Here is a 12,614-nt window from a genome sequence, read left to right as displayed (position 1 = left end):
AGCCTGTGGAAGTACCTTATCTGGACAAACTTAACAGATTCTTCCTTAGCTGAAGGCCAAGCAGATTTGAACTAGAAACCGGACAGAACTGGACATGAATGGTTGAGGTTCTAAAGTGACGTAGGACTAGCAGGCTTCTGGCTCCTACCCGGGTTGTCCTTTGAGAATCCGAGGAAGGCTATACTTCATACTGTAGAAAGCGTGCCTGTGCGCGTAATCATGCCCATAGACAGAGTTCCAAGACCACATGCAGCTCATCCACAGACCCATGCAGTTTCCCAAACTTGCCTGATAATAAGAATCATCAAGGGCACTTCTTAAACTGCAATCCCTAAACCTCAGCCCAAACCTACTGCATCGGAATCCAGGGACGGGCCCAGCACTGTGACTGTAAACAGCGCTCTGGAGCTAGTAAATCACTCCAAGCCACGTGTGTCATTGTCAGTGTTCCAGTGGCCACACTTAGAACTGCAAGAAAATGGTGGCGTTAACTTCAATAACAGCCCAATATATCCAAAATATCACCATTTCAACATATAATCCGTATTTTTTAAATTATTGCAATATTTTAGCACACACACACACACACACACACCCCCCCCCCGCCCCGTATTAAATCTTCAAACCCCGGTGTGGATTTTGTACTTTCAGCACATCCATTTTGGACCCACCACATTTCTAGTGCTCAAATGCCCACCCGTACTGTGGGTCTAGAGCTGTTCCATCTCAGTAGTTTAGTGTTTGTTTCAGTCCAAATGAGCAACAATGGGGACAGGACTTTGACTGCAGGTTCCTGTCTCACTCAAAGGAAAACAGATAAAGTAGCCCGCATTTGAGGTTTCAACGTGAGGGTCAACCTGCCTTTATTAATCTTTAGAGGCCCCCTGCACAAAATTCATGCATGGTGGGTTGGCGGGGGGGGGGGGGGGGGGGGGGGGTTGGGGGGTAGGCCTCAGCCTGGCCTGTGCCCTCGAGCCATCTGGGACCTCTCTGATAGGGTCTCTAGGCCTGGCTGGTGACCAGGGCCTATTGGGGCTTTCCTTCAGCAGCACGCCCCCCCCCCCCCGCAACTGGCCCCGCCCCCGACACTGCGACTGCTTGCCATCTGTGCGGTGCCCCCCCCCCCCCCCCCCGCCTCCCCAGTTGCCTCCCAACAGGCATGGGCCTCCCTCTGCAGGGCAATCATGGGGCGATGGCAGGGCCCCCGACCAATCGCATCACACCCGCCTTGGCTGGCCTGACACCAGTGTGTGTCATAGCGTGCTTGTCTGGAAGGTTGTCCGGACCATCCTTCTGCTGTTCGGTCGTTCAGTAATTTGCTTATTACGCTTTATTATAGCTAACTGGCATCCTAATTCTGTCCCGTAGTTCATAGCAGTTCCCTCCCATCCCTGAGGCCTAGGAGTTCTTATAGAGGCAGTTCTCAGCTTCCGGCAGTGGCTCCCCTCCGCCACCCTACCTGGGGTTGGGCAGCGTCTGTGAGGGCCTCTTGGGCCTCCCTGGGTTCTGGGCCTCCCTAGGTTCTGGTGTCTCAGCGGCCTGGGTACTAGGGAAGGAAGCCCTTTGTTTTGTTGGGGAGCTGGGGGTCCCATATTCTCCCAGTATGCAGGGTAGGGCAGGGATATGGATGTCACCAAGGGGGGAGGGGAGGGATGAAGATGAAGGAGGAGGGGTAGAGAATAATGGTATTGCTCTGAGCAGATTTTCTTGTGAATTTATTGAGTTCGTGGGGACATTTTTAATTCTTGTCATAATTTTGTTCCATTTGCACTATTAATCAACTTTAGAATGAAAAGGTATCAAAACAGTAACAAAATGCAGGAGAAATAACCCTTCCCTGTTTTTTAAAATTATTTTAATTACTTTAGCCAGAGGGAAGGGGGGAAATCTTTCATGTTCTTCTAACCTTCCTCAGCCCTGCAGGAAGGCTAAGGAGAATGGTTAGGGAAGGAAGGAGGGAGGGAGACATCCTCCCTAGACACCGGTCACCCTTCTGGTAGGAAACAGTGCCACTCTCAGATTCCTGTAGGAATTGCAACCCAATTTCCTGGTAGCTGCCAGGGCCCCAGAGAAACCCCGCCTTCCCCAGCAGGTGGGACCCACTTTGCTGCAAGGCTCTGTGGGGGTCCTTGGTGGGAGGGAGGCCTCCCTGGAGAATGATGAGGGGCCGGTGGCCTGGCTTCACTTTGAAAGATCTTTCCCCTTCAACCTCACTCACAAAGCAGGCCAGGGGTTTTGTGTAGCAATTCCTCTATCAACTGTTTGGGAAGCTTGACTGGCACTGATAGTAGCTGGAGGCAGAAACATAAGATTAGAGCACCACTGAACCATCTCCTGGGTCCTCCCCCCCAGGTCACCTCCCTGCCCCTCCGACAGGAAGCATAGAGCTCACATACTTGACAAAAGCCTGACTTGTAAAAATTTCAAGCAATGCAAAAGTGAGTGGACAATGAAAGCCTTCTGTCATCCCTCTTCTGTGCATTAACCTTTGCTGAGTGTTGTTTAGCCTTCTGATCTATTATTAGTACATCAGATTTTTAGTGTTTTTGCAAAATGGCATCCAATAGAACCCTTCCTTTTTACTTGACCATTTATCAGACACCATGCTAATGCGTTTCGATCTGCACTTTTTTAGGTTGCAGAGTGGTACAGACATACCCTAACCTGGCTGCGGGTCCCCCCTCCCCCCAAAAGCTATTATAGCCAACTAGAGGCCCGGTGCATGAATTCGTGCACCAGTGGGGGGTCCCTTGGCCTGGCCTGTGGGATGGGGCCGAAATCGGCTCACCAACATCCCTTGAGGGGTCCCAGATTGCGAGAGGGCACAGGCCAGGCCAAGGGACCCCACCGGTGCACGATCAGGGCCAGGGAGAGACAGGGGAGGTTGGCCAGCCAGGGAGGGACCGTGGGAGGGCTCAGTCCCAATCAGCAGGACCCCAGTAGCAAGCTCACCTACCAGTCAGAGCATCTGCCCCCCTGGTCAGTGCACGTCATAGTGAGCGGCTGGACAGGCTTAGCATATCATGCTTTGATTGGTTGAACGGCCGACCGGACACTTAGCATATTAGGCTTTTATCATATAGGATGCTTAAGTGAATGCAACTATGATCTCGTGTCTTTCAGCACCTATACTACCTCTGTTAAGAAAAATTCCTAGAAATCAAGTTGCTTAGCCAAGGGATGTGTTCATTTTTCATTCTGTTGGATACTGCCAAATTGCCTTCCAAAATGATCATGCTAATTCACGTTCCTCACACTCACAGTGATCTTTCTAGGACTTTCTTCCATAAATTCTGGTTTCTTAGTTTGCTCCAGGGAACCAATACCTTCAGTGAGTTGTTCTGAAGGGGTTTTACCCATTGTCACTGAGAAGCTGCCCATCTCCCCCTACCTTCCCACCCCCCCACCCCCCCACCCCCCGCCATGGTACTCACCACTGGGGACACATGGGGAACCAAAACAAGTAAGATCCTTGCAACCCCAGAGCCTGCATGCCAGTGGGGAGCCTGCAGAGCTCAAATACATAAACCAAGTCATGGTATAGTGTGACGCGTGACACCATGCAATGACCCTGAATGATAGAGGCAGTTAACTTAGGTTAAGTCAGTTAACTTAGGAGACGGGGGAGTCAAATCTAAATACTTTCAAGGGAAACAAGGACCTTTGAAATGAGAGTAATATTAATTCTCCACCTTTTTGTTTTGCAAGGTAGGATCATGTTGATTTCAGTGAGTCGGGATTTGTCCATGGCAGGCTGCCCAGAGCATTGGTTTCTGTTCTTGAATCTGAAAGGTTCAGGATATGCTTAGGACACTTGGAAAAAAAGGGTGTGGAGACTGAGACAGGGAACTTCTAGATTAGCTCAGTTTCTCCACCTGGAAGGGCCTTATTGTTAAAGGAAGCAGGCTCAAACCCGCCTTCAGGAGTACAGTGAGGTGTTCTGGCTGCACTGAGGGGAAAGGGAACTCTTCCACCCTCTAGTACTATCTTCCTTTTCGTACCACCTCTTGACTTGGCAGGCTAAACACTTCCAGGGTAGTAGCCACCTCCATCATCATCTCAAGTTACTCTTGGCATGCTCTCTCCTTGACAGAGAAAAGAAATTAAAGTCCAGAGTTCAAGAGTTGGTGAGTGCCTTGGAAAGACTCACCAAGAGCAGTGAAATCCGCCACCAGCAATCAGCGGAGTTCGTGAATGACCTGAAGAGAGCCAACAGGTAAACCCCCTTGCTTGTGAACTCACACCAGGGAGGATGTTTCTGTAATTACTGGAGCCACACTTGAGAATGGCAAGTCCTTGCCTGCCCTTCTTAGAGCCTGGTCTTCCCTACGGCACAGTGTACCACTGCCCACAGAAACCTGAGAAAAGAGTGTTTGGGAAATGCAGCACAGAAAGTGTGTGGTCTGTCCCCTCTTACTCCAGACAGGAAAGTTCTAAGAAGGCATGCAATTTTTTAAAAACCTATTTGTGTTTATGCCAATGTTTTCCAAACAAAATTGGCGCCAGACCTTTTATTTACTACCCAGTGGGAACACTTTAGGAAGCGTTGCTCTGAGACAGCAGTCTAGAACTTTTTGGGCTCTGGACCCCTTTATACTCATAAAAAACTGAGGACTTCAAAGAGCTTTGTCCTTATAATTATTTATCTAATGACATTTCTCATTTTAGAAACTAAAACACAAAATTTTTTAAGTTTTTATTAATTCATTTACTTAAAAAAATACATTATTTACCTGTAACACACATGGCCTTTATTTAAAAAATAACTTATTTTACAAAAAATAGAGTGGTACTATCTGGTTTAATAGAAGACAGCTAGAACCTCACAACTGCTTCTCTTGGCAACATATTGTTTTGAAATAGATCAAGAAAATCAGCTTCACAGAATGTAGGTAGAAACTATAGGACCTCACAAATCCCCCCCCCCCCCCCCCCAAAAAAAAGGGCTCTCAGGAAATTTTGGGATCAGTCTTCAGGCCACACATAAAGAATCTGAATGTACATGGGGTGCTGCTTTGGACACAGAGGGCACCAGGACTTACCTAGCCCTGGGCTCAACCTGCCCTCTCTTCATGGGCTCCCAGGGAGGACCAGAGGCCTGTATTACTCTGCCTGGCTGTCATTAGCTTCTGGCCTGAGTGCTCTGAATCCCACCAGTCCACAGAATAACAGGAAGTTGTCTAGCCACTCTGCCCTCATCCCAGGTGAGGTTCTTGGTCTATAGTGCGTGAGGCACTCTTTCTTTCCTGTAGCGTACACTTGACCGTCTGTTGCAGGCAGCCATGAACAACAGACAGATACAGTATTTGTATTTAAATGACAGACTTCTGGACTTCAAGCTCTCTTTCTAACTTTGGATGTGGCTAGTTTGGATTGTTGGTTTAAATCTCTGCTAATTTGTTACTGACAAGCCTCTAGTAGTTGAGCTGAATGAGTCATGATTAAGCCAAGAGATGATGGCCATGAGCGTTGAAATACTAACCACTTGACTTCAGATTCTTACTGAGAGGCTGAGTGACCTTTTCTTCGGAGCAGTGCTGACTGGACCTGGCTACCCAGGGGACAGGATAGTGTGTGTGTGTCTCAGTGCTATCACAGGTGAGTCTTCAATCTCATTCCCTTCTGTCCCCACATAGCAACCTGGTGGCTGCCTATGAGAAAGCAAAGAAGAAGCATCAAAACAAACTCAAGAAGCTGGAGTCTCAGATGATGGCCATGGTGGAGAGACATGAGACCCAAGTAAGGATGCTCAAGCAAAGAATAGCTCTGCTGGAAGAGGAAAACTCCAGGCCACACACCAATGAAACTTCACTTTAATTGGCACTCGGGCACCAAAGTCCTACCGGTGGAAGCTAAACTATAGCAGGTCACCGGAGAGAGAAGGGCTCCAGGTGACAGAGTACCTGTTGGGATAATTAAGGACAGTTGGCAGGTAGGTCAGCACTTGGACAATGGAGTGCCATGAACTCAGCCCTGGAGGTGAGCATCCCTCAAGACACTGTACAGACAGCATCCTGAGGATCCTACTCCTCCACTACCGGCCCATGGACCGCATGTAAATACCTACTCTGTGTGCCATGCTCAGCAGGCCTTGCTGCTGCCTCCAGCACTGGCTTTGTCATGCTCCCACCTTTCCTGTGTCAGTGGTGTCCCAGGTATTTGACTTATTGGATTTTCCACTCTTTCCTTCTGTTTGGCAGACAGTAACCCTACCTCTGGCATCCCCCAATTTCTCCTCTTTCATTCTCCAGGGAAAAACTGACACACACAGGGGAGTGGGAAGGGCCTACATATCTAGAAGATTTGCTTACTATAAGAAGGCTTTGATTTTCAAGTCCTATGTGTCAACTCTAAGATACAGGCTATCACGCAGAGATGCTCTGGGAGGCAGATTACAGGAAAATGGCAGATAGGTGTTCCAGTCCCAGATAAGAAGTTATAGGTAGAGCAGGCGCAGGCCTGTGCCTGAACAATTCTGTACGGAAGATTGAAATCGCCTTCAGCTCTCATCATGGAGGTAGGGAGCTCTCTTCTGACTTTGGTATTGCCCCTACCAAGTGAAGCCTTATTAAGAGCCGAGGCTTAGTGCTGACAGAATCCTGTTGATACGTGTATTAGAACTAAAATTTTACCTTTTTTCACAGCAGAGGAGCATTTTTAGTACTTTCCACCCACCCCAGGGCACTACATAATTGCTATTTGCATGAATCAAAGCTCATCCACAAATTATATGTAGCTCTGGACCTGCCTCTAATTTCTGTAAAGCAGTGGTTCTCAACCTTCCTAATGCCGCAACCCTTTAATACAGTTCCTCATGTTGTGGTGACCCCCAATTTCATTGTTACAAATTGAACATAATTAAAGCATAGTGATTAATCACAAAAACAATATGTAATTATATGTTTTCTGATGGTCTTAGGCGACCCCTGTGAAAGGGTCGTTCGACCCCCAAAGGGGTCACGACCCACAGGTTGAGAACTGCTGCTGTAAAGGAAAGAGCCAGGATCCTGAGCAGGTAAGTTTCGCAGGCTGATCCCACCCATTTTAGAGATTGCTACTGACCTGCCCGTTCGACTCTGCTCCCATGGCTATGAAGGGCAGGGGTGAGGAAATGGTCCTTGAGGCCTCCTTTTCTTCCCCCGAGACTTGGTGATAATTAGCATATGGTTCTTAAACAGGTTAAATCTCAAGCAAAATGGTGACAGGGCAGGACCAAAGTACCTGAATTCTTTCAGGCAGGGCTTCCATCTTAAATTCATCATTCCTTTCCTACTGTAACCTTCACTTTCTTTCTGTAGTACCTAAGGCCCATCCCAATGCCACAGTTTTGCTTTGCATCCCCAAGCTCAATGTCTGTTTTCAGAGAGCATGACTCAAGGTCCTCAGCCTTCTGCACAATGGACAAGGACACTCTAGCCACAACCTTGAAGGGCAGAGTTTTATCCCAAAAGCAACCAACTTTCTCAGGTAAGCAGTGAGACTGCCCAAACCTGCTTGTGGGTGCTTAGGTCACTAAGAAAGTGCCTGCTGGTTCCTCTGATTTTTAAAAATCAATTTTTACTCTGGGTAAAATTTCATGTTGTCACAAGGAAAATGTTTTGGCTGAAAAGTATGTCCAAAAATCAGTTTTCTCCATCTTTCCAGCTTGCCTAGGGGAAGCAAACTGGGCATGCATTCATGGCTTTCTAACACAGGAATAAAGTCCTGTCTGCTGGCCCATCTACCAGAGAACCCACCCCTTTAGTGTTAGGTCACGTAACCCCTCCAGACCAGGTCTCAGCTCTTCCATTAAGAGCCCCTGTATTACTGAAACTACCTGGCCTCATTCTGAGTTTATACTTCAATATAATACTTTTAAAATATGTGCTGAGTAGGTGAAACTATTCCCCAGTAAAACTGTTACTTTTATAAATGTATAGAATAAAAAAGCTATCATTAAATAGTTGATTTCCTTTCCCTTGTATTTTTTCAAATACTCCTTTTTGAAGGTGAACCAACAGGCACTTGGTTATGCTAATTGTGGGGCCTACTAAAACTGAATTGATCATTAAATGATTGCAGGTGCCTGGGTAATTTTCCTTTTTTATAACCTGAATTATTCTTCCTAAATAGAAGCTGGTTTATATTAACATCTCCATCAGGGGTAAAACAATGTTCTTAATTCTAACTTGTATGAGCTTTTTAAAAAAAACTTTAGATCTTCATATTTTTTATCTAAACTGTTTTCTCTCAGTGGTTTCTTACCCTTTTAGGCAGTTACCTTCTCTGTTCAGAGTTCAGTCTTTGTCCCTTAGAGCAATGGGTATGGGAAAAGACCCATTTCATAGTTTTCTTGGAGTGTAGTTCCTGCCCACTGCTGAATGGAAGCAAAACTCAGATAAGAGAATTCCATCTGTAGTACCCATCAACGTTTATGTGGGCCTACCAACTATATCTGATGTCTGCCAAGCCCCAAGTGCTCCAGCTACCAAAACTGCCATGCCACACACCTGTAAGTGGTAAGATTCCTCTTTGAGACTTTCACCAAAAATTATTCATGATTAAATACCTATGTCATCAGACAGCTGGCACTCATCATGCCCTAGAGCCCCAGAGGTATTATGAGGTGTCTCAGCATTGCCAATGCAGGTAATTAACTGTTTCATACTCACTCTCATCTGCTGGCATGTCAGGTTTCTGAAGTTAATATCCAGTGCTTGAAACTGGAAATATTATGTCAATAAAAAATTAAGTACCAGTTAAACATAATTGCTTAATTCTCCTTTGAGGTGCATACCCTTCTGAGTTTTCCTCTGAGCAGTACTTTGCAGGAGCCTCAGAGTCACATGCAAAATGCATAACTAGGAGTATGGCTCATCCATGAAACTATTTAAAGTGAAAATTTCATCATGTTCACTAACTTTATAGCTGCATCTATTTCTCGATGCAGCAAACAGAGCTATAGTTAGTTTCTAGAGGCCAAAAGGGGAGCAAGGCCTCTGATGATTAAGTTTTGCATTGAATTTAATTAGGGGATAATCATTGTGTTGGCAAGTTTTTATTTGGGGTGGTGCGGACATAACATTTTTGTTTTTTCTGTAGTAGGTGACACTAAAAAATCATGTAATTATTTTTCTACTTATCCACAGAATGTCTTATTTCTTATTTGTCAAGAAATAATACAATCGCCACCTTTCACCGAGGCTTCCAAACTTACTAGTGCTCAAAAGCTGGGCAATATTTTGCAAGAGACAAAACTTGCTACAAAACAAAAATTATGACTTTGCTGCACTCCCAGTTCTCACTAAAGTTTATCCAAATCCCATTCTAGATCATTGAAACTTCGTGTGTCTACAGGCCAGGTTGAAGTTAGCCCTGAACCTGCGACCTTCTGCAGTTCCTCCTTCTTCACACACTTAAAGTTACTTTCTGCCTGACTACATTTGTAGTTACTAACAGATACAAAAAGTTAGCCTAAAGCATATAACTGGAATTAGAATTATCACTAAGTGGCTGTTAAAATATAAACAAGTGGAAAAGGGTACAAGTTTGAATAGCAGCTGTTTTACTAAATTCTGTGTAAAGGAAGCTAGTTTCACATATACACAACTACATTTTTAGTTAAGATTTTGCATGTGACCTTGACAAGAAATCATTCTGTTCCAGTAACAACAAACACTATTGGATAACCCTATCCTTGACCAACTTGATTTTTCCATAGTCAAGGTAGATACAAAATCACTGATCGACTAATCATCTGAAATATCAGCTCAGCAGAATAGAACAAGCTATATACAAAATCCCCCCATATTCATACTGATGACAAGCGTAGTTGTTCCTGGTCTACATTCACTTTTGCACTTTCTGCAAATTAAATCCATGTGGAAAATGTTCTGTTTGTAGAACTCCTGGTACTCACTTATAGTGTTCATGTTAGGACTGCCCAGTTAAAAAAGGGACCCTAATAATCTGCTTTGATAATGAAACATGTTCCTTTCTTTACTACTTCTGATAAGTTCTTAGACATTGTCAAGACTTACTTACTTTGCATGAGATTTGTTTCCTATTTGAAAATGTGCTACTTTTAAACCACTTGAACTATTAGAAAAACCTGCTTGAATGTACTATCAGTTATTAAAGCACATGTGACTAAGTTTGTCAGTATTGTTCTACTGTTTGTACTAAAAGTCTCATTTGACAGTTGCTACTTAGCCCTGTACTATACCTTGTAATTTTTTAGATTTATTCATTTGTATGCTTTAAATGTTTCTAGATGCCTTTCATTGTATTAGCGGCTGTAAAATAGCTACTTTGTGTTCTTTGATATATAATTGTTTTTTAAAATCTCCATTTATTTATACAGAGACATTTATAATATTTTACAAACATTCTTATATTCTGAATAAATATTTCTAATTCCATGATGTACTGGAACTGTGTTCGTTAAAGGGAAAGGCTGTCCTTCCATAATACTGTTTGTCTAACATGTAAATATCAGATCTGTGGGGGTTCACACTAAATCACAGCCCTAGTCAAAGCGGGGCTAAAAGACATACTATAGTTAGGTTAAAACAGCCGAAGAAATCTCATTTATCACCAAATTTCTATTTGGCAGCCTTTTCAAGTTTAATATGAATGGGAAGTTATTAACGGATTTTCTTTTCCTTTTAAAACATCACAGAAACGGGGAATATAATCAAGAACTGGAAATACAAGTAAGTCATACATAACTACAAGAAAGGATGGCAACCAGCTTTGCAATATGTCAGTTCTCACTATCGCAAAGTACCTCGACAAGAGTGTAATACCTTGGTCACTCTCAAATAAAAATATTATTGAGATCTCTAGAAGAGAAGAATATATTTCTTTCTACCCTGAAATCCAAGGACTATCAAGTATTAAAAACTTGATTCTAGAACAATTCAAGAATTGCTAGATTTTATGTATCTTAACTCATTCTCAACCAAACTGTAATTGTTTTGAGATAGAAAATACATACCAGTTATTTTCCTTGCAGAGACACTCTACAGTTTAATATTTCTTCCTATCAGATAAACATACCTTTATATTATCATTTTTATTGGTCCAAAGAGATGCAACCATAATATGAGCAACATGGAACCTATAACAAGTAATACCAGAAAACAAATTAAAAGGTAGTAAGTAAAACTGCCCAAGCAGCAAATTTATTAGTATTGCACTAGTCAAATTTTAACACGATGTTTTTACAGAAAGCCAGTATTTGAACAATCAACTGGAAAAAAAAAAAGTTTTAAAATACAAAGAAAACCTTCCATTATTCAAATTGTATTTTGTAATTTCTAAATTGGTGTTACATCAAAACGCTTTCAAAAAGAACATCATAACTGTTAAGACATAGGAATTTGTTCATTCTCTCAGTGGAGAGTACAGCTGGCATTTTTAGTCAACTCTGGAAGTGCAGTAATCCTGCAAACATTTAAACTCCCAATTCATAAACTTGAGTCTTCCTTTATTTATGATAGTTACACCCAATATAAATGAAAATCAGTCATTAACACCAAAGGAAAAAGACAAAGCTATTGTTCAACCAGGATGTAATAATAAATCCATTCTAAGGTATCAATTGATATAACTACATGGTGAACCCAATAGGTATTTGGGGGTTTCTTTTCTGCTCTCCCTGAATGTTTGACAACCAAAACAAACACCAAGAATTTCATTACTACCATAGACAGAATCACTCTAATGTAAAGTTTACTTACATAGTCTTTCTGCAAACATTAAAATGCCCTAAGGTAAAGTAATGAAATGCTATTAAGGCAAAAATTAAATGTTAAATTTCACTTAAAACAAAAATGATTATTGAATAAAGTTTACAAATCTATTTAGTTATCACATTTATTCTAAAGTACAGTTTTCTCAACTGAATATCATATACTTAGTGAGACCATTTCATCAATTTTTTTGCCAGCTTTTTAAGTTCCAAATAAAATAATTTAACATGGCTCAACATAAATGTTTTCACCTTTTTCAGACTAAAACTATTCCCAAGAAAATTATTTTAGGACTACATATTTCCATGAACATTACCTAGTCCTCATAGCATAAAAAAACACTTGTTCATATCTTGTTTTGGAAATAGGCAGGGTACAAAAAGAAGTGAATTCTTAACTCCCTTTCCCACCCAAACTAAAGCATATGCCCTTATTTTGCTTAGATGAAAGATTTCACTTATATTAGCTAATACATGAATTATAATTCCATTTGATTTATCATTTTATTCTGAAATAAGATTGTTTGAAATTTTAAAGCCAACAAGTAAAATCAACAACCTGAATTGTATGAGTCAGTACCTACCAAAGACAATTTTATAAGGTATTAAGCCAATAAGCAAACTTCAAAAACAATTATAAGGAAATATATACGTATGTGTATATACACAAATATATGTATGTAAAATAGTTCATGATTTTATTTTCCTTCCCTGTTACTGAAGAAAGAGTATGTAATATTTATTAAATAGAAGTCAGGTTAGCTGCCTCCTGTCCTAACTCTGAAGAGAAATATACGCAAAAAGTAACATTAAAGACACAGTTCTTTGGACACTTGCATTTGAAACTAAAAGATACTTGTGCAAGATGCAAACACAAATC

The 12,614-nt window shown here is 42.3% G+C and overlaps 2 protein-coding genes across 5 annotated transcripts in view; one reads left to right on the top strand and one right to left on the bottom strand.

Annotated features, from left to right (window-relative positions):
- Nucleotides 1-10,400, top strand: part of MCC (MCC regulator of WNT signaling pathway) — a 237,668-nt gene extending 227,268 nt beyond the window's left edge. For 3 of the 4 annotated variants that reach the window (XM_036308049.1, XM_036308046.1, XM_036308047.1), the window contains 2 exons: nucleotides 4,094-4,216; nucleotides 5,637-10,400. In XM_036308049.1, the coding sequence (XP_036163942.1) occupies nucleotides 4,094-4,216; nucleotides 5,637-5,817 (304 nt within the window). In that variant the 3' untranslated portion in view covers nucleotides 5,818-10,400. The remainder of the gene's footprint in view (nucleotides 1-4,093; nucleotides 4,217-5,636) is intronic. The other variant, XM_036308048.1, reaches the window with a different exon arrangement.
- The window catches only part of DCP2 (decapping mRNA 2), a 97,756-nt gene that overhangs the window by 2,746 nt on the left and 82,396 nt on the right, over nucleotides 1-12,614 (bottom strand). The window contains exon 13 of the mRNA XM_036308052.1: nucleotides 11,037-11,040. The gene's annotated coding sequence lies outside the window, so the exon portion shown is untranslated. The remainder of the gene's footprint in view (nucleotides 1-11,036; nucleotides 11,041-12,614) is intronic.

The sequence above is a fragment of the Myotis myotis genome, unplaced genomic scaffold, assembly GCF_014108235.1.
Source record: "Myotis myotis isolate mMyoMyo1 unplaced genomic scaffold, mMyoMyo1.p scaffold_m19_p_5, whole genome shotgun sequence".
NCBI lineage: Eukaryota > Metazoa > Chordata > Mammalia > Chiroptera > Vespertilionidae > Myotis > Myotis myotis.
This window is presented reverse-complemented; position numbering and strand designations above follow the sequence as displayed.